This window comes from Haliaeetus albicilla, chromosome 13 (genome assembly GCF_947461875.1).
Source record: "Haliaeetus albicilla chromosome 13, bHalAlb1.1, whole genome shotgun sequence".
Classification (NCBI taxonomy): Eukaryota; Metazoa; Chordata; class Aves; order Accipitriformes; family Accipitridae; genus Haliaeetus; species Haliaeetus albicilla.
This window is the reverse complement of record NC_091495.1, coordinates 29,760,507-29,785,994: the sequence shown is the minus strand read 5'-3', so window position 1 is coordinate 29,785,994 and position 25,488 is coordinate 29,760,507. Positions and strand designations below refer to the sequence as shown.

At 35.4% G+C, this 25,488-nt stretch overlaps 1 protein-coding gene across 2 annotated transcripts in view; it reads left to right on the top strand.

Annotated features, from left to right (window-relative positions):
• The window catches only part of FMN2 (formin 2), a 164,502-nt gene that overhangs the window by 86,770 nt on the left and 52,244 nt on the right, over positions 1-25,488 (top strand). For both annotated transcript variants that reach the window (XM_069800660.1, XM_069800661.1), the window contains 6 exons: positions 6,684-6,745; positions 13,750-13,841; positions 13,989-14,118; positions 15,081-15,227; positions 17,114-17,173; positions 17,355-17,475. In XM_069800660.1, the coding sequence (XP_069656761.1) occupies positions 6,684-6,745; positions 13,750-13,841; positions 13,989-14,118; positions 15,081-15,227; positions 17,114-17,173; positions 17,355-17,475 (612 nt within the window). The remainder of the gene's footprint in view (positions 1-6,683; positions 6,746-13,749; positions 13,842-13,988; positions 14,119-15,080; positions 15,228-17,113; positions 17,174-17,354; positions 17,476-25,488) is intronic.

Here is a 25,488-nt window from a genome sequence, read left to right as displayed (position 1 = left end):
CCAGATACTCCTGCTTAAAAATTCTCTTATTTCACTGATTTTCTGAGAATCTTTAAAAATTATACAGTTGTGATCCTTGTGTATTTTGCTGCAGCTCCCATTAGAACATTAGAGACCTTTGGTTTTACCACTGTATTTTCCATATTTGTGTAAATATAACATTTATTTCAGAGAGGCCCACTTGGGATTTAACTTGCTGCATTAGGAGATTCACATTTCCATTATATGACATACAGCTCATACTATATAGTAGCTGTCAAGTTGTTGGAAGTATCACAGACAAAAACATGACCTTGTGCAGTAGGCCTGTGTTAGATGAATGATGCCAATGAGCTCACATGGAGGGGGGGCGCGTGGGGGAAGAGCAAAGGATAGCAATTTTTGAAGTTGTGGGTTTACTATGGAACCAAGAAAAGCCTGCAATAAAAGCCTGCAAATTTTGCATTTTAGTTGATTTTTAAATATAAATATTAAGCTTGATTAAAAGCTGGGTTTACTTTGCAAGTAGCTTGATACTGCATCATACCATAATCTTTATAGCAGCAAAGGAAGCCATTGCACTTTGATGATCTTCTGAGGTTCTCTTGGCTCTTGTTGATGAGAATGTTGAGGCAGAGGCAGATGTTTTTTCTTCTACTTCTGAATTGAGCAGCTCAGCTGTCAGTCATTCTTGTATTTGCATGTGTGGTGTTCTTACATTTTCTTCCAGGGACATCTGTCAGTGAAGGCTTCCATTCTGTATTCAGTGAACAAACAAACAAGTTTATTTGTTCTTTTTCTCTAATTTGTTGTCAGAAACATTTCGTAAGTTGATCAGGCTATATACTGATTTGTGTTTCTTGTATCAGAATTTTCCATTGCTTAAGGCTTTGCCAGTATGTTAGTTTTCTAATGATGTTGGGTTTTGACCATTTGAAGCTTACTACCCATACGTTATTCTTGGAGCAGCTAATTTTTTAATTAACTCAGAAATAATCGTTCAAGGAAGATCATACAATGTGACACATTTGACCTACTCATCCTGTCATGCCTGTTTTTTCTTCCAAATATCCATTTTAGATGTTTGAAAATAATATAAGTCTTATCAAATTTTTCAGTACAATTACTTGAAACATTTTAGAAGGTTGAATGACGTTTAATGCTACAGTGCCACCTCAAAATTATATAGTAATTTTGAGACTCTATCTATGTATAGCTTATGATTTCTATATAATATATATACAGTTTCTTAATAACAACAAAGTCCATTTTTGTTGTCATTCTGGTTGATGCCTTTTCTGTTTCTTTCACTCTTCAGCTTGGAGTAATATTTCTGGGGTATAGATGGTTTAATTGTTAACATGGAGCTGAATTATCTGGGGATGGAAGTTAGGAAAAAGTACCATGGAAGTTGTAACCTCTCAGTATCCTGTAATCATGCATGTTAGACTCACATGATGGGCAGAAGAGCTGTGAAACTCCCAAATCTGTGCCCCACACAGAACTGCGTGATAAGAGTACTGTGATTATCTGCTGTAGAAGTAGGCGGTCCTTCATTCATTGAAGAAGGATCAGTCTGCCTTTGTAATTTGCTGAAGTGACTTTCTATTGCTGCCATTTGACAGAAGAGATGTGAAGTCTTGCAAAGATTCTTGGTGCTCTTCTGGAGAAAGAGAGCAGACATGTAAGCAAGGAGGCCAAGATGTGCAGGAGGAAAAAAGGAGCAGCCTGTTGGAGTGATACTGCTTGGTTTTGGGAGAGTCCTAGAGAAGTCAATTGTGGTGGAAATCAGCATGAAGAACTTTGGATGGATGGTTTGCTTGTTCGTCTCCCTGAAGCATGGATCTGAGTATAGCAGGATTGGTTCAGAATTCCTTTTGCAAATTTGAGGTGGTTTTGCTTCAGCTACTGCTTCTTTCTAAGGAGTTAAACTGTAATCTGTTACCAGTCAAGTAGGATTTGGAAATTGCTCAGTCAGGTTTTGGGGAGGCAGCAGTGCTTCTAGGAGGCCTCAAGAAGATGACAGTCACTTTTAGATGGAGTCCAGAGACAGAAAAGCTTAGGAAGTGTACTGGGAAAGGCCAGAGAAATGGAGAGTGATTTGAAACCTGCCTTGAGAAAAGGGAAGACTTGAGGCTATTTAGACAGAATACTAGTCTTCTGAAAGTCATCCATAAGTGAGGTTGTGTTAATGAGAGTTTTATGACATAAAAGTTGGATCCAAAGAACCGGGTTGATAATTCTTTGTCTTCTTCCTGAAATTCTACTCAGTGGAAAATTTTGAATTTTGGCCTTTTCATTTTAAAAGGAAGTTCCAGAGTTTTGGACTTGCAAATAGAATAGGTTTCCAAGCACTGGGTAGCTGTAAGAAGTTGTCTTTTCTCTAACAGTTTATGTAAGTGGTACTATTGGTGGACTTAAATTCATAGCCTCAGGCAAGTGTAGGTTTGCTATGTCTGTGTGGCCTACCAATTTTGTTTTAGTGGTAGCTGGTAGCTCACATACTCCTAGGTATATGAATAATCAACGGTAATGATCTGCCTTAAAAAAAAAAGTAAAAAAAAAAATACAGCTACTTCCTTTTATAGTCTTCCGGAGAATACACTGTGCATCCTCCAACTTCCTGCTGGTGTCTTCTCATGCATTTCTTCTTCAGGACTACATTTTCTGGCAAAAACTTTGATCTTGTTGGTGGTTTGGTTACATACTGTGTTCCCCTGAAGACATGTGGGTGGTGATTATTCATTGTGTTAGATTTATTTTTTTGTGGTGGTTTTTTTTTTTTTTAATTGTGCCTGTGTTCTAAATTGACTTCTGTGTATATGGGAGAAGGTCCATCTGTTCTCAGAGTTCAAGTATGCCACTGAATATAGTTGTGTGCTTTACACTAATCTCACTTTTTTTTTAGCAGGATTATTATCCTCCTGTCAGGTGAAGTATCATCTAAGGTGCCTAGCTAGGCTTGCAAACTAATTGATATTACTAAGAATAGTAAGTCTTTGTCTCTCTGCATATATTTTATTGTTCTTCCAGTTTGAAACTAGTATCTAAGCTGGCTTTGTTATTGTGAGTTTGAATAATTTATTTTTTGATTCAATTTATGTTGCAGAAATACGGAATGGAGTGGAATGGAAACTCTTCCATTCTGCTAAAACTTCTATATTCTGCAGGTGCATAAGAAAGATATCATTTCTGTCCAAATGATACCACTTTAAATTTCCATGTAGATTGTGACAAAAACAATGAGTATATCAGGAAAGTTTAAGACAGACAAAAGGTTCCTGAGGCCTCTATTTTGGCTACAGATCCTTTGAAATCTTTCTCCTCCTCTGTCCCTCTGTCCTTTATAGTGTTGAGCAACCCTTTACGATTGCTCTTCAACCCCTGTTTTTTACTGCGTGGATTTTCTATAATCATCTGTTGACCAGTGCTTGCTTTAAAAAAAAAAAAAAAAACAAAAAAAACCAAAAAACCAAACCAGAACATTGGTTTGTAGTTCCTTTTATTTTTATCTGTGCATATTTGTGTATGTATCTGGACATACTTGGATCAAATTTGATTTAATCATATCTATATAAGTGTGTATATCACACAATTATATATATGTACATCGAGTAACTTTACAGTATTAGGGTTTGAAACTGCTGCTGGCTTGCTGGTTTTATTGACAGCAGTGGCAATAGGAATGCAAGAAAATAGCAGAAATATGAAATCTTAAAGGTAAGAACTAAATGCCTGAGTCTGTGATTAAAAGAAAGTTGTTTCTATTAGAGTAAAAGCCAACAGATATTCTTCACTGCTGTCTTATGAATGAATCGGAAAGGCTGGATGATGTGCTGGCTATTGAAGATTGTTTCATAGTAGTCAAGACCAGGAAATGGCAATCTCAACTTTGAAACAAAAAAATCACTTTCTGAAATAGTGACAGGGGTGAAAATATCCAGCCACTGCAAGACCCTTCTCCAGATGTTTGCATCAAAGTATACTGGAATTGTAACACAGCTCAGAATATTTTCATACAAGGAAATTAATGTCTGTCTATATTTTTATCATTATTTTGCCACCACATACAGAATCCTTCAGTTAGATATTTGTGTAGCCTACAATGCTGATTGTAGGGAGGGGGCATGTTTAGCTAGTAAGCTTGTCTGCATAATGAAACATCATTGTTTTCATCAGTTCAAATTGTGTTAGATAATGGAATTAAATATGCAACAGTCATTATTTATTTTGCCAACTGTCATGTTCTGCATGACAGTGCTGCAGTACCACCAAGGAACAGAAGCTCATCTCCTGATTCCTCACAGTGGGGAGAGCAAACCTATGGTGAACATTGAAAAACCCTAGTGCTATGCTAGAGTACTATTTATGAACATACACATCTTTAGATGAAATATATAGAAATAAACTTGTCTTGGGGGAGGGGATCTGAAACATATATGCTAGGATCTAATTTCTCCAAGTCCTTGTCTCAGACTGATTTGTTTTAAGCAGCTCCCTGAAGTATGTACACTCTTCTGCGTAGCTGTTTTGTTGAAAGTACACAGACCTGGCACCATTGTGTTTGCCAGGCGTTCTCTTATCTCCTGCAAGCATTCAAACAAAAGTGTTCTGTTGCTCCCTGAGTAATCCATGGGTGATCTTAACACTGAGCAAAAGTCAGAGCAGGAACTTATGTCATATTTCTTAGTGCAGGAGCAGACAGGCTCTGGAAGGAAGGGAAGGGGGGTGGAGCAGGGAGAAGACAGACACAACTCAAAGTAAATAGTTGAAGGGTTGTGAGTGTGTTCATATATGAAAACATTGCGTAAGCGTAAGAATGCTGAAATGTAGGGATAATAGAAACTGAGTTTCATAATATATCCTGGTTTTAATAAAGCTGTTTGTATACAAGCTTTGACATAAAGTAGAGCTCTCAAACCAAGCTAAACCCAGTTTCTATTTGCATGTTAATTTTAGTCTCCAGTTCTACAAGGCAAATTTGGCATGTTTTTAAGCATGCAGATAGTCCTACTGAGCAACAGGGATTATTAAATACAACATATACTATAGTACCTTGTTATGAGGGCATCTTTAAGTCTGTGTTGCAACAATTACTACACTTGGGGGGGAAAGAGTTTTAAAATATACCAAATAATTAGTAGCAGATTTTTGCATGTGCCCCCTCCCCCAAAACAAAACAAAAACCATATTGCTTCCTGAACTGTTAACTGTTACATTGCCATTATCTTTCAGATTCTGTTGCTTTCTGGTAAGGGAAAAATGGAAAAAAAAAAAATTAAAATATTATTTCTGAAAATTAAAGAATTTCTTAATTATTTTTTGTTTTAGTCATAAAGGTTAGCTTTGTGCCATGCTTCGAGATACAGTGTAGCCTGCTTAGTTTAATCAAGATCAACAATTCTTTGTTTGTAATTTTCTTATACTGTAACTAAAACTATGTCTCAGACCTGGAAATGGGAAACATGCTGAGTCCCAGACTCAGAGTGGTATCTCTAAATGCTTTAGAGCAATCGGAAACACATGAGCTTGAATTATATTGCCTGTAGTCTTCAGGTGTATACACAGAATTTCACTGTGATAGTTAAGGACATGGATTTATAGGACATAAAGTAACCTAGTGCTGGGTTTCTATCATTGATCAATGTTGCAATTTCTAGATTAATCTTGCCTAGGGGATTATTCTACTTATTGTACAAGTGCATGCACACGCAGAGCCCATTACAAAAAAAGGGTACAAATTACTGAAGTGCAAAACAGGAGAAAGACTGGTATAGTATGATAAAAATTATTCATTACCATCACATACGTTCTAATGCAACATTCTAAATTTCTTTCAAGATTTAAAATCTGGATGAAGAAAGTTGGATTTATCTGGCTTTGAAATGAATGGTCAGTGTGCTTGCAAAAAATATGTAAAAGGATGACTGAAAAGTACTATTTTTAAAATAATTCTTTGTATTGGCTGAGAATAATTCTTCACTAGTTTGCACAAACATTTCCTATGCCTCATGAAATGTTCCTACTGCAAGTGGGGACTCAGGTTTGTGTTTTTAAAAGTGTGCCCCTCTTAATGATTATTTTTTTTTGTCCACGTTAGGTAGATGGAAATCACTCTGTGCTGTTGAACTGGCTTTCTGACGCTGAAAAAAATACAGTATGTGTGTGGCGCCAGAACTGGTTGGGAACAGGAAAGGCCTATTTTGTATCTGTACTAAACGTGTCAGCTTAGTGCATAGAAGACTTGACCCTTGTCAGGTGTTTTGAAGATAACTGGCTGACTTATGGATTAATCAGTTTAAGACTGAAGCCAACCAGTGACAGGAATGAGCTTTGTTGTGTGAGTGTGTGTGTGTGGCTGTGGTGCAGATTTACAAATTTTTATAATGCTTTCAGTCGGACCGTGAAAGTCTGTTGTAAAGCTTATCTCTGATCTCTGGCTATGGCCATACTCGTGGGATCGTGTTTGTGTGTTTGGGGGGAGGGAGATGAATTCTTTAACACTTGACACCTGGCTCTACCAGGTTTCTAGCCCATAGTCTTAGGAACGGCACTATTCAAAGCATTAATAAAGTTAAACCCCTTAAGCTGTATGACCAGTAGGTCATAAAAACTATTGCTGGATATTGTGCTCGGTCATTCTTTCACAGCTGGGTTATCATCCTGACAACTAATTCTTTTTAATTTTGTTTTTTTTTTTATAGCTGTTGTGAACTTGGACAACTCTGTGGTTGACCTAGAGACCCTTCAAGCCCTGTATGAGAATGTGAGTAATCAGAGGAAGTTCCTATAACGTAGGAATACTGTAGGTCCATGTGAAGGTATTTTTGGGTTGCATCAGTAATACTCAGAACACTTGTAGAACATGTCCTATTTTGAAGTGACTTTATTTTCCCCAAAACAATGAAACTAATAAGTGTTTAAATTGTATTAATTGCCACTGTGTGTTTTATATAGTGCATACATTTTTTTTATAAGTAACATAATCAACTTCTAAATGACTAAACAGAAATTGGTTTTGCTCCTTTTTTTTCTTCTTGGGTGGGGCACTCTTTGGTCAATAGGTATCAGACCTTGCGCTCCAGGTCTTTGGCTTCACTTCATAACTTCACTAATATAACAATGCTGTTCAATTAAAAAAAAAAAACAGTTGTAATAATAGCAATCATTCCATTTGTGGAACTGTAGCTTTTAATAATTATTATTTCGGAGAGTCCTCCAAAATAATTTTAACTCTTTGAAAGGAAAAGGATTGCTCTAAGTTAATGTAATAAAAAGCAGTATAAACTGCCAGGGGCTTCATAAAAGTCTGGTACTAATTGTTAGAGAGTGTGTTTGACCACTAGATATGCAGAATCAGGGATTCAGAATATACTCGGGTGTGTTCTAAAGCTTTACAAAGCCAGTCATGCAAAATTCAAAAAAGTGGATCTCAGAAGCATGTTTCTGCCTTCAGCTGAGGCAATTGAGCATTACCACCTTCTCTCAGCACATTGCCTGAATACATGGAGGTCTAGCTAGTCATCTCTGGAAAGAGCGAAGAGGCTTCCTATTTACCCTCCAAAGAACCTGAAAATATGAAACGTAAAGCTGTGAGCCACAGAATGGCATTGAAGGCCAATGTATGCTATTGTATTGGATTTATTATTTCCTTATGTTATAGTTTTGATAATATGTTAATTACTTTTACACCTTTCAGATTTTTGGTTTTTAGACTGTAGCTTTTTATGGCCTACTTTGGAATGATTTGTTGAGTTATGAAATTTCTCATAAATAATTCACTCTGGGGCCTGAAGAGAGAGATAGTAAGCTCTAGTCCACTTTATAGAAAAAAACAAAAAGCTAAACAAAATGAAAACCAAAAATCTGACAAGAACTAGGAAGCACTTCTACTCTTATTTCATTCCTGAAGAATTAACTCACTCAACACTGCTCAGGAAGATAATGGTCAAATGGGAAACCTATTCTAACTACCCCCAAATCTTTATACTTTAAACACTTCTCATCCTTATGCCACAGCATTTCTGGTTTGGCCTGTGTTATTTTTATTTTATGTTATTTTTATTTTATAGTATTTTTAATCTGCTCCCTTACACAGCAAAGCTATATCCCATTCCATACATTCTTTAGCATGTAAAAAATTGAAGCAATTTTATTATTATATATGCGTGATTGTGAGAGATTGTGTTGTGGGAAGTACGGAATAGATACTGCCCTCACCAGCTTTTGCATACTTGCTTCTTTCATATTGTATAAGACTTTTTTATTTTGGTTTTTAAAAGTAGTCATCTTATGTGGCTAATGTACTAATAAGATACTTTTCAAATGTTTTCTTAATGTCATCTCTAATATACCTCAGAGTTCCAGTATAATGGATTACCTGAAAATTTGCAGGTTGTTGAAATAACCAAATGCCATTGCTTTCCTTTTGTCATTACTTTCACTAATTACAGAAAATGTCTATGAAATATTGTCCTGATTGAGGAAAATATAATATTTTAATCTCAGGCAAGACTCAAAAAGTTGGAATGACTATAATATATTTCTTTGCTTTGAATAGAAGACAGAGCAGCCTAACTTTATCATTATTTTTGCTTGGGTACAAGACAGAAAACAAAACCAAAACCAAATCCAACCAAAAAAACAAAGAAAGAACAAAAAAACCCCAATTAGTTGGAGAAAGCTTCATAAGGGGATCTGAATTTTAATCCTGGATCCTCTGTTTGATAAAGCTGTGTCTTGAAAGAAACATTTTTTTTAATTGAATTTTATTGTCTGTTTTTACTTTCAATCTTTAGTCAAAACACATCAGACCTTGCATTTGCTTCCCTTGGTACCTGCACTAATCATAAAAATATTGTTCAATAAAAAGTGTAAGCAAGGGGTGGTACCAGAGAGCCTGGCATGTTTGACTCCTCCCTTATTTCTCAGCCTCATCCTGTGTTGTAAGTGGGGATGGCTTTGCCTCATTCAGCTACTTTGTAGCCATTAACTTAATATTCAGTTCTTAGGGTTTAGGTATTGGATTGGGATTTTTTGCTGGATATTTAAATACCTCTGTACTAGTTCTCAGCCCTTCTATTTTATCTCTATGGAACATATGGGAGCATTTGTTTTACAGTCTTCCCTCAGAATGTAATCATTTTTTCTGATTGCATATGTCTGGCATGGTAATTTCCCTTCTTAAACGTGAATGAAATTTGGGCAGTCTCCAAACCTAAACACACCCTCATTTCAAAAGCCAAAGTCCCGAGGGCTCAATTCCTGTTTACTGAGGAATTAAAGTCTTGTTAAACCACAAAGTGACTGTATACATCTTACTGACTTTTTATAAACAAAGAAACCCACACCCTGCCAAAGACCCAAGCCCTCAATAATTTATTTAATAGAATTAAGTGGTATTGCATCAAGTGAGAAGGACTTTGTTACTGCAGCACTGTATGGTACAGTCACATAATTCTTACACGTGGTTGTGTAGTTTGCTTTATAAAAAGTTTAAATATGTGTTGATAATCAGTTATGTATTAAGATCTAGACAATTGTAATAGGAGAGTCTTAATAGATAAAACTATATGTGGAACAGTTACTTTAATGTGTTTTTACAAACTCTCTAACAGCAATGCTTTCAGGTCGCAGCTATAATTAGAGAGGGAGAATCTAGATAAAATTCAGTGGAGTTGTCAGTTTGCTGTATGTGGGTAGGCCGTATTAGTTGTGATGAGAAATGTACTTATTTCTAAATAAGGGAATGTTTACTTTGAAAACAGGTAGCCTCTTATCACCTGAGATTGTAGCTAAAATACCACTGTTTGAAGCAAGAAAAGCCTGTTCCTCCTTATGTAATCATTTTATTGTGAAAATAAGTGTATTAAAAAGGGATTAAAAATTTTATGAAAGATTTGTCTTTGATCTATGGATTTGCCCTTTTCAAGTCTCTTTACATCACAAAATGAAACATGTATACTTTCTTAATTTGACTCCTAGTAAATTGTCCATCCTGTTTCTATCTTTAAAAGACATAGGTCAATGCTTTCAAAAACCTCAAAATGCCATTTGCAAGAGCAAAAGGCACCTAGAAATCTGAAGTGCATGCCTCTGCTCTGCCACTAAGATTCAAACGTTCTCCTCAATTATTTCTTGTGATTTATTTTTTTTCTAAAACCTGGCATTTACAGTGCAATGTCTTAACGTTTTTCTGCAAAGACTATAGATTGTACCTGACTTCTGATACATGACCCAGCTTCAAAGGAATGACAGTTGTTATTAACCTAGGTATCTCTGTATATCCTTGTTGTTTCAGTTACTTTTGGCAATATTTTTTAGACAAGTCACTTGATGCTTTTGAAATATGTAGCACTAACTTTGAAAATCAATTTGAGCAAAAAATTCACCCCAGAATTAAAAAACCTACACACATTTAAACTGGTCTAAATTCAGAGCTAAGGTTCTGTTGCAAGTTAAAAAAAAATAACCAGGAAATCTAAGATTTATGTTGTGAAATGGAAAAATGGCCCTTATGAACTTTGGTAAGACCGAATATAGGGTAAGTTTATACTCTGAAAAAAGTGGGAAAAGAATTAAACTAAAGCAGTGTATTTTTTTGCAGTAATTTGTATCAGATTTATGCTGTCTTATTTTAGATATGTCAAATCTGGTATATTATACTATTTTGTTCTATTTATGATGCTATATAATAGCTAAAATTCAAGGAAATAAATAGCAGTGACGTTCAAAGAGATGCTAACGCAATCAGATTAATGATGTTTATGAGAAGTATCTATTGAACGTGTTCTCTCTTGACACAAATGTTGGAGGGTAATATAAAAGCTTTTTTTAAGTTATCCATCTGTAAATTAGAGAATAGATAAACATTAACTGTAAAGCTAACTGATAAAAATTCTGAGAAATAATCTTCAACAATGCCTGTGTAGAAGGCCTGTCAGCCTTATTCCTTTTTCTATCATAATTTAAAATACACATAAATTGGAATTCTGGGTACCAGAACCAAAATTAGTGACTTGAAACTCAGGTTTGATTATGAACTTGCACAATATACTTGGACCTCTTGATTTTGGTGAAGACCGTAAGCCATATCTCTTGAGTTTTGTTCAGGCCTACCCATGCGTGGATCATGCTTAGCCTTTGTATCTTTGCCGGTTGTTATTTCTTTGCATACACAATCTGAGAATAATGGCTTAAATAAGGAATAGTGAGTCTGCCTAACCTTTGCCCATGGGATTTGGTGGAGAAACATTAACAACTTGAACATGCATGTATATAATAGATTGCTGTGATAAGCACTCTAATATTTCACTATGTGTAGAAGGTCAGAAGAAAGAGTACTCTCGCTATTTATTCTGAAGAATTTGCAAATAACCATTTAGCTTTATGCTTCTTGCTAAGATATTTTCTGCTCTTTAACTATTATGAAAAAATTTCAAGTTATTTCCTTTCAGTTTAACAGAAGAGAATATACTTTACAGATTGGCCAGAAATAATAGAACTTAATTTTAAAACTGTTAGTATAAGAATTTGTTTACTTTTACAAAAAACTCATTTACAGTTTACAAGTGTAAATTGATTACATGAGGTTTTTGGAAGTGTAAGTTGAATAAACTTACTGCCAGTATACTAAAATTAAAAACTGGTAAATTAGTCTCAGCCTAGCTGTTGTTAACTGAGAAAGGCATGATACAGTACGCACAGATAGATCAAGGAAGGATCAAGAGAAGTGATTATTCTCCTCTTCTCAGCACTGGTTACACCACATCTAGGGTGCCCTGTCCAGTTCTGGCCTCCCCAGTGCAAGAGACATGGACATATTGGAGTGAGTTTAGTGAAGGGACACAATGATGATTAAAGGCTTCGAGAATGTTATCGTACAAGGAGAGGCTGAGAGAGCTGGGGTGGTTCAGCCTGGAGAAGAGAAAGCTCAGGGGGATCTTATCAGTAGGTACAAATACGTAATTGGGGAGAGGGAGTAAAGAACACGGAGCTAGACTCAGTGATGCCCAGCGTAAAGACAGAAGGTAGTGGGCATCTTGAAATAGATATACCGGAAATTCCATTTAAAAATGGAAACACCTTTTTTTAATGCGAGGGTGTCCAAACACTGGAACAGGCTGCCTAGAGAGGTCATGAGGTCTCCCTCCTTGGAGATAGTCAAAGCCTGGCTGGACACCATACTGAGTAACCTGCTCTAGTTGCCTCTGCTTTGTGCCAGAGGGTTTAACTAGACAATCTCCAGAGGTCCCTTCAAACCTCAACTATTCTATTAATCTGTGATACAGGTACTACCACCATTACAATTTCTTAGGGTCAAGAACAAAGTTTATTTCTGGGGGGAAATAAAAAAGTTGTTTGCAATATTTCCTATCTGTTGGAGTACTTAATAGATAAGATCAGACTGCTTTAGAGGAGATGACCCTTGAAGAACATCCACAGAAATGCTGGCTAAATGTTAGGATGTGTAGTATTCAAGACAGATGGTCTTGCAGTCATTTCTAGACTTCCTGAAGTAATCAGAGAAACTCTGAAGTGCTTTTGCTCTGAGATACTCTTCAGTCTCTTCATCTTTCTGTTTCACATCAGTATTTTCTCCCTTTTCACATGGAAATATGTTCATCAACCTCAGAAGAACTGTCCAAACCTGACTGTCTGGTTTCAGATTGCTGATGGAGCTGTGGCAGTATGATTTGAGATGGTTCCATACCTCTTCTGCTAATCATGGAAAAGCATGCAAGAAAGAATGCAGATGCAGCCTACCTTTTGCTTTGCCATTATTTAAGTAGTTAGAATATAGTTTTCCTCTGTTGTCTTCAAGTTCTGTGGTGGAGTAAATTAAAAAATGTGTGTAATGTTTTCTTAGAGGAATAAAGGTAGATAGATTTACTTCTTTTTTTCACTCTTGCACAGATTCATGTTTTGAATTTATTTTGAAAACCACCATGGATGTCAAAAGAAGGGTCAGAAGGAGAAATATCCACTCCACTTTTATTCTTTTCCATGCCATTCCATTTTCCAGTACTGCCCTTGGAAAAAATAATTTCACTGTAGAATGGAGCACAGAAAGAAGTGAGGCTCTGTTTCTTTTGATTGAAATATTGAGGAAAAGACCGCACAGTGTGCCACAGAGTTCTCCAAGAAAGTAGGCAGTTTACATGTAATTGTTTTGGCTTATTAAGATAAAAATGAAAATCATTCTACTCAAAAGAAGTGTGCAGTAGTTCTCTTGTATTATGGTATGTATGATAGTTCCATTAAGAATCAACTACTTTTTGTTATTCCATAGTGTTTTCCAAATACCAAATAAAATTTAAATTGCAGTAAACAGTACAAGCCTATTTTCATTTAGTTTTAAAAAAATATTATTTTAATATATATTTAAAGATCAGATTGCATTCAAATGCAGCCCAACAGATTTGGAAAGAGAAATACAACTCAAGAAGAGTTCTTTGATCCAAAAACTTTATAAACAGCCAAAGAAAAGGGACTGGAAATGAAGATTATTGTCTCAGGGCATGGTTGAATGAATAAATCTATTGTAGATTACTAGTAGTCAATAATATTATTTGGAAGATGTTCTGTTTTCCATCAGATGTATTTATACTTAAAATCACTCTATGGACTAAGTAGTTTTACCATCAGCAGATGCTAGAAGGAAAAAAAAAAATCTATGAACATGATTTGTTACAAGGGCATTTTTATCTGTGTTGTTTGACTCAGCTTTTAATTCAAACTTTTTAATTACTTTTGTTTCCTTTATTCCAGAGAGCACAATCAGATGAATTAGAAAAAATAGAAAAGCACAGCAAGGCATCCAAGGAAAAAGAAAACGCCAAGTCTTTGGATAAACCGGAACAGTAAGAACATACTTATGAAAGAACAGTTTTGCTCACTTCAGAAAACTTTCCCTGCTATAGTAAACTATCTAGAGATGTTATAAAATAAAAAAAGCCCCTGTACCTATGGACAGTGACTCATATAATTTTCTTTAATCACTCCTACAGGTTCCTCTATGAACTCTCACTAATTCCCAACTTTTCAGAACGTGTATTTTGCATCCTGTTCCAATCAACATTTTCAGAAAGCATTTGTTCAATCCGCCGCAAACTTGAATTGTTACAGAAACTGTGTGAGGTAGGTTGTGCTCTGTGAAAAGGTAGAGCTAAATTTCTGATATTTAATCTTGTTAAGTTGTACTCATATTTCAAAAGTTTACGCTTTATTTACTTTAAGTACTCATTAATTCCAAAGGATAGCAGAATAGAACGTTTTATGATTGTGCTTCAACATCAAAGCAGACATTAAGAATAGCTTTTGGTACTGAACTATATCATGTTTTTTGCCATCAGTGTATATCAGTCTCTGGAAAATAGTGTACCTTCTCCTTTTGTTAAAGTAAAGTCTTCCCTCTTCATAGTGACCATATCACTCCTTTCCAAATGAATGCCAGTTCAGGCCACCTTGTGTTTGCTTGGATTTTAGAAGTGTGCAACTCGATAACATCTCTGATATCTAAAATCAGTTAAAGACAGCAATGTTGTCTCTAGCTAGAAAAGATTACTGGAATTCTGTGCAAATTTAAAATTTGGGTTTCATCAGTATTTTCATAACTGAAAACTATTTGAAATATTTAATTGTTTTACCACTTAATAGTTTTTTTTTTAAAATTTGATTGATTAAATGTTTTCATTGTTCCATGTGGGTTTTTTATGATCTTCTTGCAGAATTCTCTCCTAAATTAAATATACCACTCACAATATCAGCATCAGTTAGGGAATTACTATTTTATTTTTCTCAACAGCTCACATCTGATAATATCATACAGATTTCCTTTTATTCTAAGTATCCATTTTGGAGATAACATTCTCCATTCACAACAAATTGCATATTGATATTATTCTACCTCTAGATGTTGTCATATAAATTTATTAATATATATAAATACATATTATATATAATATATAAAATATATTTAAGCCTTTATATAAGTATTACTTCTAAACAAAGTATCAACAAATTTGCTTGTCAGTAATACTGTTAACTGTAAATATTATTGTGAGTTTGAACAGAGAATTGTTTCTCTTTCTGTTTTGTAGACATTGAAAAATGGGTCAGGAGTTATGCAGGTCTTGGGTTTGGTTCTTGCCTTTGGAAATTACATGAATGGTGGAAACAGGACACGAGGACAGGCTGATGGGTTTGGACTTGATATCCTGCCAAAACTGAAAGATGTCAAGAGCAGTGTAAGTTGATTCTAGACTTTCTGTAGGCCTGAGAATGTTAAATTCTCAGAAAAATACTTTGTCTCCATTTCAAAGTAAACGGTGTGAAACTTATGAAGGCATGTCAAAGGGAAGTCTTTTGTTATTATAATTAGCTGATGGCACTTCTAGAGTTGGATATATTTCTGTATAAATATGAAAATAAACCATTTCTTTTTATAACTGTACAAACAAAAATACCTTAAATTGCGTCTTAGTTCCTAATCTGATATGTATTTGACTTTTGGTACACTGCATAGTTCTAACTTTTCCTGTATTCAGGAGAAATACTATGATCCTTACACTTAAAAGGTTTATACAGAAGTGGAAACAATTGTAAAAGGAAAGTTAACTGTGATTCAATGCTGATTCAAAATATTTGTGAGGAAAAAAAAAGTCACTCCTGAAAATGATTGAATAGGCATCCTGAGCATTTGGGATAACCCAAAATTCATCCTTTTTATACATCATGATTACAGAGTGTGCATTTCACATAGGACTATGGAACCACCCAAGTAAAGAGTAATCACAGCAAGTACTTGTTGTTTTAATATTTGTCTTATATAGTCGTCAGAGTAAGGAGAACGATAAGTAACCTTGTTTCTTGCTCAGTGCTAAACTGGAGCTTGTATGTTACCAGCACTTTTTTGGCATTGGTTATTCAGGTTGGAGTTGTATTCAGATATCTGCTTTTATTTACAAGGAAACAAAAATCTTTGAGTCTCTATGGCTATGATGAAAAGACTCATCTGAATGTGGACAGTGGTATGAGAAAGGTTATAGCAATAATTCTTGACACTTTAAATTGGTCCCTACATCTATCTAGTGAGTCGTTGTCAAGATCTGCTATTCTGACAGTGGCAGAAAAAGAAGAGTTTGTTTCCTTGCATGGTCACTCACTAAATATACATGCTTCAGCTGCTGGGTTAGCTAATGTGAGCAGACTGCTGTTTACCCTGAGTTGAGAGACCATGTCAGCCATTTGCCTTTAAAGGGGTGGAGGAACTTCATTCTGGCATGCTGGTTTCTTTGGTAAGCAAGGGAGTGACGATGTGAATGAAGCCTTGGTACAATGTGTTTAGGGCGGCTTATTTTAGCTGAACATTCTGGTTAACTCTAGGTACATCACCAGTACTCAGCTCAGTAGAACATTTAAGTATACTAAATTTGGTTTGGTGACTCAGGTCTTTAGTATGGTGTAATTTGCTGGAAATATTATGACCATTAACCTTGCAATTGCAAGATACATCTTCAGTTTATTTGCTACTGATCACTTAGAAAAGTTCTTATAAAACAGTTTTTTGAAACTATCTGAAAATGTAATTCTGTCAAAAAACCTCTTAAAATCAAAGATTTTCTGCTGAAGTTTCGTTACAGAGATTACAGCGGGGAAACAATGAGAAAGTCCCCCCTAAACCCCCAAAAGTGCCAAAATTTCATTTAGAAAAATAACATTCTTTGTTTAATTTAACTTTGCTTTGGTTAGAGTTATTGATTAATAAGAAGATCTGAATGTTGTGAAACAAGTTGCATACATCAACCCCGAAACAATTTCTCTTCTTCTTGGGAAATTTCAAAATGTAAGGGTTCAGTTTACAAACAGGTAAATTTCAATAATCAGGAGTGGCTTACAGGAGTGTTATAACATATTTTTCTATTATTTTCTTTAATGATTAAATGGTATTTCAGGGTGTTGGTTTGGGTTTTTGGTTTTGGTTGGTTTTTTTTTTTTGGTGAAGGCACCAAATCAGCAAAAAAATTTTCTATACTTGACACTAAATATTTCATTTACTTGAATTTATCATTTCTGAATTTGTTTTTCTCAGTGAGTTTCAGTAACACAGCAAACCTTACTCTCTTCTATACAGGACAACAGCAGAAGTCTTCTATCTTACATTGTCTCATACTATTTGCGTAATTTTGATGAGGTGAGTGAGAATTAATTTTGCTCTTTTAAATTCCAGTTAAAAAAATCAACTTACTAAATTCACTCTTCTGCTGGCTGAGATGAGGAAATGTGCACAAATATTCTTCATGCTTTCAGTTATATATTTTAATATATAAAAAAGTAATGAACACTATGTAACTGTTCATTTGCATTTTTGCCAGGATGCTGGGAAAGAACAATGCATCTTTCCTCTTCCAGACCCACAAGATCTCTTCCAGGCTTCACAAATGAAGTTTGAAGACTTTCAAAAAGATCTCCGCAAAATGAAGAAAGATTTGCGAGGTACTGAACCTAGATTAAGTGCTAACTATATGTTATGAACATATCCCTGCTGTTATTGTTTGTATCATTTTGAGAAATCAGATGATAGTATAAAAATAGTCAGGTATTTTTGACTTCTCAATTTCTATTTTCTTTCCTTAATTTGCTTTTTCATGACCATTTAAGCAATAATTCATAGTTTTCTGTAGATAATCTGGAAGAGGTTATTTAAATAAACATCATCAAACCAGTTAGGTAAAATCTTTTGTTACAAAACCAGAACAATTTTTTTTTTTCCAAACTTATTTCAAGAAGTCTTTCACTATAAAAAGAATTGCAAAGCATTGGACCACGTTCATGACAAAAAAAATGTTGATAATCAGGTCCAAATACTCTCTGGTAGATAATATATATGGCATGTTGTTAAAAACAGTTGAAATAACCTGACTTTAGTAAAAAATAATATGCAAAGGAAGTATTTTTTTCTCCTGCTTCTGGAATGGTTTCTTTAAATGAACCCAAGAAGCTTAAAATAAGGTGTATTTTCTAGTCTTTAATAAAGAACATGTATCACATGTAATACATTTTTTAATAACATTGGGAACTAAGCACTAAGTTTAAGTTAAGCAAGAGTAGCTTGCACAAATGATGGCTAATATCAATGATCTTCAATATTTTTGCCAAAAGTCTCTGCTAGACTGGCCAGTTATGTACTATTACGCTATATCTTGGAGAGAAGGATTCAAATCAAGGAGTGAAATTATCTTTACATTTCTGTTGCCTTGCTGATTTTGAATGGCATGCATCTGGAGAACAAGGAATGGTTTGGTAAACCATTATTCCCCGAACAACCTAGAATGGAAGGTTCTCTATTAAAACAAAAACATAACATGGTTACCAAATGATACCTGACCTTTCCTTCTTGCCCCTATCAAGCTTTCTGTGTGGATGTTTTAAAATTTGTTTTAAATGTTTAGAGGTAATATTTAAAGTTGTATCAAGGTCACTTAGTGTGATGCTGAGGGGTGAACTGCAGCACCATCTGTTTGCTGCCCCGAACAATCTAGGAGGCAAAAATCCCACATTTCAGCTATGAAAAATTATTTCTTGCAACTTTCAGATAATCTGAGGGCTGATCTCCAAGCTCGCCCGTAGAGAAGAAAGATGCTTAGGTACTTGAATTCAGGTGCATGTTTACGAACATCCATGGGGGCAGACGTTATTCCTTGCAAGTTCACCAGAAATATTTTTATATAGACTGAGGGTTAGATATTTTTAGATCAAGGTTGAAATTTGCACACAGACATAAATCTCTTATGGAATAAATCCACACTATGCAGTGATCAAAGCAGGGGTTCTGTAAAAATGGAAATTACATGCTTCGCTCTGCCATCAGGCTGCAGTTGAATTTTTTCTGTGCTTCCAATCCAGCCCTTAGGCTGGAGTCTCTGTTGTCAGTCTGTTCTGTAATTAATAAAACTGAAGAATAACTGCAGACACCATCACTCTTTCCCTATTCCCTTTGGTACAAACTTTTTGGGGGACAGCATCAGCCCCCTTCTACATCCTCTCCTGGATATGAAGTGACAATTTCAATACCAGTCTGCAATCTCATTCATGACTTCTTATCATCCATAAGTGATGCAAAATGCTTTGTGTTGGCGCTCTTTTCCAAAGAAAAGTGTCACCCTAAATTAAAAATAATTTGTGTTAAAAAAATTTGATGACTGCAAGAGCATTCACTAAAAATTCTGGGTATTCCAATAGCTTAATTGTTGTAATGCTTTCAGTGAGACAGAATAGCCAAGTTTAATGACAGTCTTTTAAAAATAGAGTACAAGTTTTAGCTGAATGGATAAAATTACTTCAGAGTGGTTTTCTTCTGCATTTAGTTTAAGTGTACTACCAGATTTGCTAATGCGCATCTGGAACCTTATGAGTTACTAGAGCTAGCAAGTGCCTCATTAAATGACTGAGCAGGAAGAAGGCTGTAAGATGCTAAGCAAATTCTGACAAAATCCTAAATATGATCCTCTCCTTTTGAAGTCAGTGAGAGTAGATGAGTATTGAGTATTCCTGGGAAATACTGACTTTAAAGCTATAGAAATAGATGCCCACAAATGCATTCCAGTTTTATACTGAGATGCAGACTGTAAACTTGGACCTATTTTCATCAGTAATTAGATGGAAGATTCATGAGAGGATTTCACCGTTTATGGGGGGGGTGGATGTTTACTTTGTTCTTTATCACTGAAAAACTGAAAATTGGACATAAGAGGCAGTATCACCACTTCAAGGGTATTCTGTCCATGTTAGTTTCAAATACCCTGCAAACCATGCATAGCGAGATCACACTTAGTACAATGGGGGAAGGGGGTATTGCTTCAACTAGGAACGAAAGCTTCTGAAGATATTTTATTTCTGCCTTTAAAAGCTTTCTATGATCATTATTCAAAAGTAAACTTCATCCCAGGAGGATCCTTTCATAAAATTATGGGGCTGCTTAAAAAACAACAACAACAACAACAAAATCACAAAGTAGAGGAAGTTTATTATTTAAAAAAAAAAGTTTTGTAACCGTAATAATAGCAGTTCATTCTAGCAATGCTGTATTTTTCCATCTAAATATGTCAGCAGCATACAGAGAGACGTGCAGATATAAATAATCTTTACAGTTCTGTAAAATAATTTCATTGTCATGCTCTTTCACAGTTCTGAGCTTGGGCTTATGTTTGTATTAAATGAGTTGTTACGCTGATTGCTTAAAAAGAAAAAGCACTCATGATGTTCAAACTTGTATGCTTTCTTCCCTTTTGACTGTGGAGGCTCTTGTCCGTTTTAAAGTTTTTATGAACTGTGTATGCCTTGCAGTTTGTAAATGCTAGAAAAAAAAGCCTCTTCTAAGATTTCAGATTAAAAATATAAGTCCAAAAGACTTTCAGAAAGCATGCTGTATGCCTGTTCCAAGATTAACAAGACAGAAATTTGCTTTTTTTTTAATTGAAAAAAAAAAAATCTCCGCTAAAATTATAGTGGAAGCTACACTAATTACATAATATCAAACTTGCAAATAGTTCAGTTTTGGTTTTGTTTTTTAAAATAATATAGACCCCTGGGATAAAGTTTAGATACTAGAGGATTTTTTTAAGATAGAAGACCAAAGAACAGGTAGATCCTTTTACTAACAAACCAAGGGAGTTTGGCTCCATCTGTTGCTCCCAGATTTCACAGCTCTCCAGGATTCTCACTTTAGCCTTTTTGACTTCAGTGACATATAGTTTGTTAAGCAACTTGATCTGCTTTTGATCTCTCCTGGCTGTCAGCAAGGTTCCTTGATGCAGTCATGCCAAGCAATGACTTCTGTTCCTATGTCATTCCACGGAAGAAACTTTAGCACTTGCCACATGACTTAAATCAACTCACCATGTAAAGAAAATTGAGCATCCAGGGTCACAAGAGCAGTGCGTGACTCTCACTGATTAGGACCTGTGTTGTGTATCTATTATTATCAGTATATTTTTCTAGACACTTCAGAATGCAAGAGGTGGGGCAGAAAGATGTGGGGAAATGGTGTTTTGAATCAATTAATGTTTTAATCCTCTCTGCTCTGACACTTGCTGGAGGTACAATTGTGGTTTAGGAAAATGTTGGATTTGTAGCCCATGAAATTTTTCAAGACACGTATTTAGTTTAGAAAAGAACTAGGACACTAAAATGGCAGTGAGAGTTACAGTATTTGTGAAGCACTTAAGGCAAGTAAAAACTGTTTAGAAGCTGTTCTTTGGCTACACATTAACATTTTAGCTTTACAATAGTAAGTTTATTCTTGCAAATAAAAAAATAATTCATCAGTTGTCACTTATTGCAACACTTTCACTGAAGCTCAGCTAAAAGGGAATTAGAAACAATGTCAGGCGGAAAATAAATCTGACTAGTAGAATTTTGAAGACATGAATAATACCATATAATGTAGACTGCTATAAAATCAGGTTGAAGTCAGGACTTGTTTATATGTCATAATGTTGTCATATTTAATATCTTTGATTGAAAACTGATTACAAATAGTAATTATGATAATTAAATATTTTTGTAGAGATGGTTTCTTTTCCTACTGTGAGTGTTTACAACTCCTTGAAAAGTCTCCATTGATACGAAGTAGGCTGTGTGGCCCAGTACATCTCTCTGATTTGGAATAAATGTGACTGAGAATGTTTATAAAGTGTTAAGCATTTGCAGGACACTTAGTATTTTAAAAAGTATGTTCTAAGAAAAGCCCCACAGTAACTTGGAAAAATACACGTTCCCTATTTTTATGTGCTTCTTAGAGTCACCTAAAATTATCTATTCAGCTTGGATCTGCTGGTTGTAGAGCTGGTACGTGCTCTTGGGTTTAATACCTGCTGTGTAAATCAGAGCATTGGAAGTACCATATTGTGCAACACAAAGATGTTTAAAAGTTGTATTTGGGGTGGTGTCAATGTGGGACTGAGAGAGATGGGGCAGTAGTAGGCATGATATGCTTTGACCCCTTACTATATCTTTCTCACATAGTTTAACTATTTAGCTTTTGACAAATTTTTTTTAGAACATTCCTCTTGCCTCACTAATGGTTACCCCTAACAACTACAAAGAGGCCCCAACCCTAAGAGTGCAGTCGAGCTGTAGTTTGAGATGGAATTTTCCTCTTAGTGGCCAACTGTGTGTCTGGGGTGCACTTTGCAAAATAAGATTGCATCCACTGCTAGTTCTTTCATAGGCAATATTAATGTTTGCAGGCTAAAATAAAAAAGATGCACCATTCTATTTGCACGGCATCTCTTCTCTCACACGCATGTATCCTCGTATCTTTTCATATTCACAAGACGCTCTGTTTCCATCACAGTTCTGATTATGGGGCAACATTTTGGCGCCACTTCTTGATCAGGAACAGGAGCGGTATTAATTTCAACTTCAATTAACAAAGTTAAGCAGCCTAAGCCATTTAGGGTCCCACTACAGATGACAGAAAAGGAAGGGATTTCTGTCCTAAAATTGATTGTTCTCTCCTAAAATTGAGTGCTGAGGAAAGGTCTTGAGTTTAGTCTGGGGACCTATCTTTTAAATAGCTAAAGTTTGATGAAATGAAGTCCATCCTAAGAGGTTTCTCAAAACCCTAATATGTTGTTAGATGTGCTTCTACACTGGTATTCCAAGTTGTTTCAAGAGAAGGTAGGGAGCTGGAGGACAGAGAACTGAAATGGAGAAAAAGTTGTGTTCTTGGAGAGTTTGAATTCATTGCCACATCAAAAACTTTCTGTTTCAAGATACTTTGAAGTGTCTGTGTTTCTGTTATTCTCTGTCAGTAGTTTTGATATAAATGGGAGTGAAGATTTTTTCATAATTAAGAAATAGATTTTTGGTTTTTCTTATATGATCCATAGATCCATATTCTGATGAAAAGATGCCTTCCATCTTTTATAATAAAATGCCAAATCTCTCAAGGTAACTATTAATAAAATAATATAGCAACATTAGCAGTTTTGGTCAATCCTACAGTTATCTCTACAGTCTACATTTACAGAAATAGCTATTGTTTTAACCAAATTAAGTCTTTACTTTTGCCTACTCATTAACAGCTGTGCATCCACAAATTCTAGCTGTTTTTTCCACCATCACTGAAAGGGTTAATTGCTGCAGCTATGCAGCATGCAGACTCCTAAACCTAAACCAGATGTAAACTAAAGCCAGGCTTTCAGTCAATCTGTGAGTCATATTTTACTGTCCTCAAAACTCCAAACAAGGAGCTGTCTATGGAAGCCCTTGAAGACTCAGCAGTTCTTAGTGTAAGTCTTTACAATTCCAAAAAAAATAAATAAAAGAAAATTAAGAGCTCTTTCTGTACTTGTGGCCGAGTTCATCAGTTTGTCTTTTGATGAGGCCAGTATTGTTTCCTTTAGGTAAAGTCTAAGCTTTCTTTTAAAGTCACAGGTTGCGGTTATAAGGAATCCAGAAAGCACTGAGGGAGTAGTGAAAGCAGTGGTTATGCTGGGATATACTTTTCGGGCAAGTAGGACACAGGCAGATCTCCTGTGGGAGTCTGAGTACTCAGAACCTCTGAAAATTAAGGACATAATTTCAAAACTTCCTTAAAGAATTAAAAACAAGTAGTCTATCAAATCTCAGTGCAATGTGTGCTCTCAGGTACCTTAAATGGTCTTGAAAAACCACGTCAATTCTGTATAACTTCTATAGATAAGTATGTGGTTTCAGAAGTGGTTAACCAAAACAACCTAATGGACCTGTTAATTACTCACCCAAGATAATTCACAGTTCTGCTTGCTTTCTTATTGGGTTTTCTGGTGGGTTGCTTTTTTTGTTGTTGTTGTCGGTTTGGGGGAGGGGTTGCTTTTTGCATTTGTTTTTAGGTTTGAGTGTGTTGCAAGAAAAATCATGCTGCCCGCTATTATCCTGACCAAAGACAGTACAGGAAGCCTGACAAGCAGCGGATCATCTGCTCACACATTTTGTTCAAAAAGACATCATTTAGGGTTAGAAGAGATTTGTGCTTCCAAGTGCTAAAATTTAGTATCCAACAGAACTAGATGGAAAACTTGCATTAAAAAAATATTCTCCATCTTGAAAACATTTTTTTTCTCCCTTTTAAAAAAGTAAAGCAACTATTTTTGATAATGAGACTGGGTGCATTTTAGATCACTTACACTTTCAGTAAGCAATTCTGGTTAGTACAATGCACAGAATGTTTTCTGACTCTTCTTTTCTTTTTCTGTATAGATGTCTCTTAATCAATATTGGCTGTTGTGAAACTTTGTATGGTTTTAGTATATTGACCTAAAATTAAAATAAAGTAGGATGAGCAAGCTAACACAATAGCTTGAAAAATGGCAATTAATTGTATTTTAGCATAGAAATAGAGAACGAGATGAGATTCTTGAGATACTGGATACAGCTGGAATTGCAATTTCTCTAAATCTCTAAACCGGTTTTGAACACAGATTTTCACATCAATTTCCAGATCAGGAGCATTTGAGAGATCTGGGTATGTATGGGCAAAAAGCTACCAGTTTGAATTGCCCAAAATTTAGAAGGTCCTCCCAACAAGAATCCATTTGTATTGCTTCTCTGGAAAATCTCATACAGTCCTCTGCAGCATATGATGTTAGAGAGGACATGAAATTAGATGGACTATTAGTCTTTCTCATTTTTGGGATATTGCTTATATGTTAAAATTGATTTAGAGGGTTGGAGAAGAGGTGTCTGCCAATGCCAACTTCTGCTTAGGATTTGAGATCTTTGGAAGTTATAAGATCAGTGCATGAGGACTGGGTATTCGGGACTACAGGGAACTGAAACCACCTCCTTGCTGCAAAGCAATAGGAAGAAGTTTTTACCTTTCTTTATTCCTGTTTGGGCAAATCCATGTTGTCAGATAAGCTTCTACCTAGTACTTGGCTTTTGTGACTGCCTACAGGACTCTCATGTGTGGTGCCTTGAATACCTTTCAATTCTTTCATTATGAGAAAACTTAAAATCTTCTTAAAGTGAACTGAACATAGGAATATGCTAGCTTTGTCTAAGTTTTTCAGTTGTGTACGCATCTCCCAAGGTGACAGAATAACTAAGCCTGTGAGAACAGGGATGATAACAGAGCAAGTTTTGAGTCTGTTATCAAAAAAAAAGAAACAAAACTTTTACAAACTCGTCACAGCAGATCCCCTTTGCCAACCTATTCCTTTGATATCTGGGAAGTTTAGCTGGGCTGCTTCATAGAGAGAAATGTGTTTCAGTATGAAGCTGAGAAAAAAATATTAAATATAGAAGACTGTTGGTATACTGACATACTTTTTGGTGTTTAGGTTTTTTTGTTTGGGGGGTTTTTTTGGTATGTTTCATCTCCACATTGCTTAGAAGTTATTAAATACTCTTCTGACACAAACCTTGATTCAGTATCTTATTCCTTACCTTGGGCAGAAATACTGGTAACTGTCTAGTGTTTTGTGTTCTTTTCAGAAGATCAGCACCTTAATTTCTTAAGTT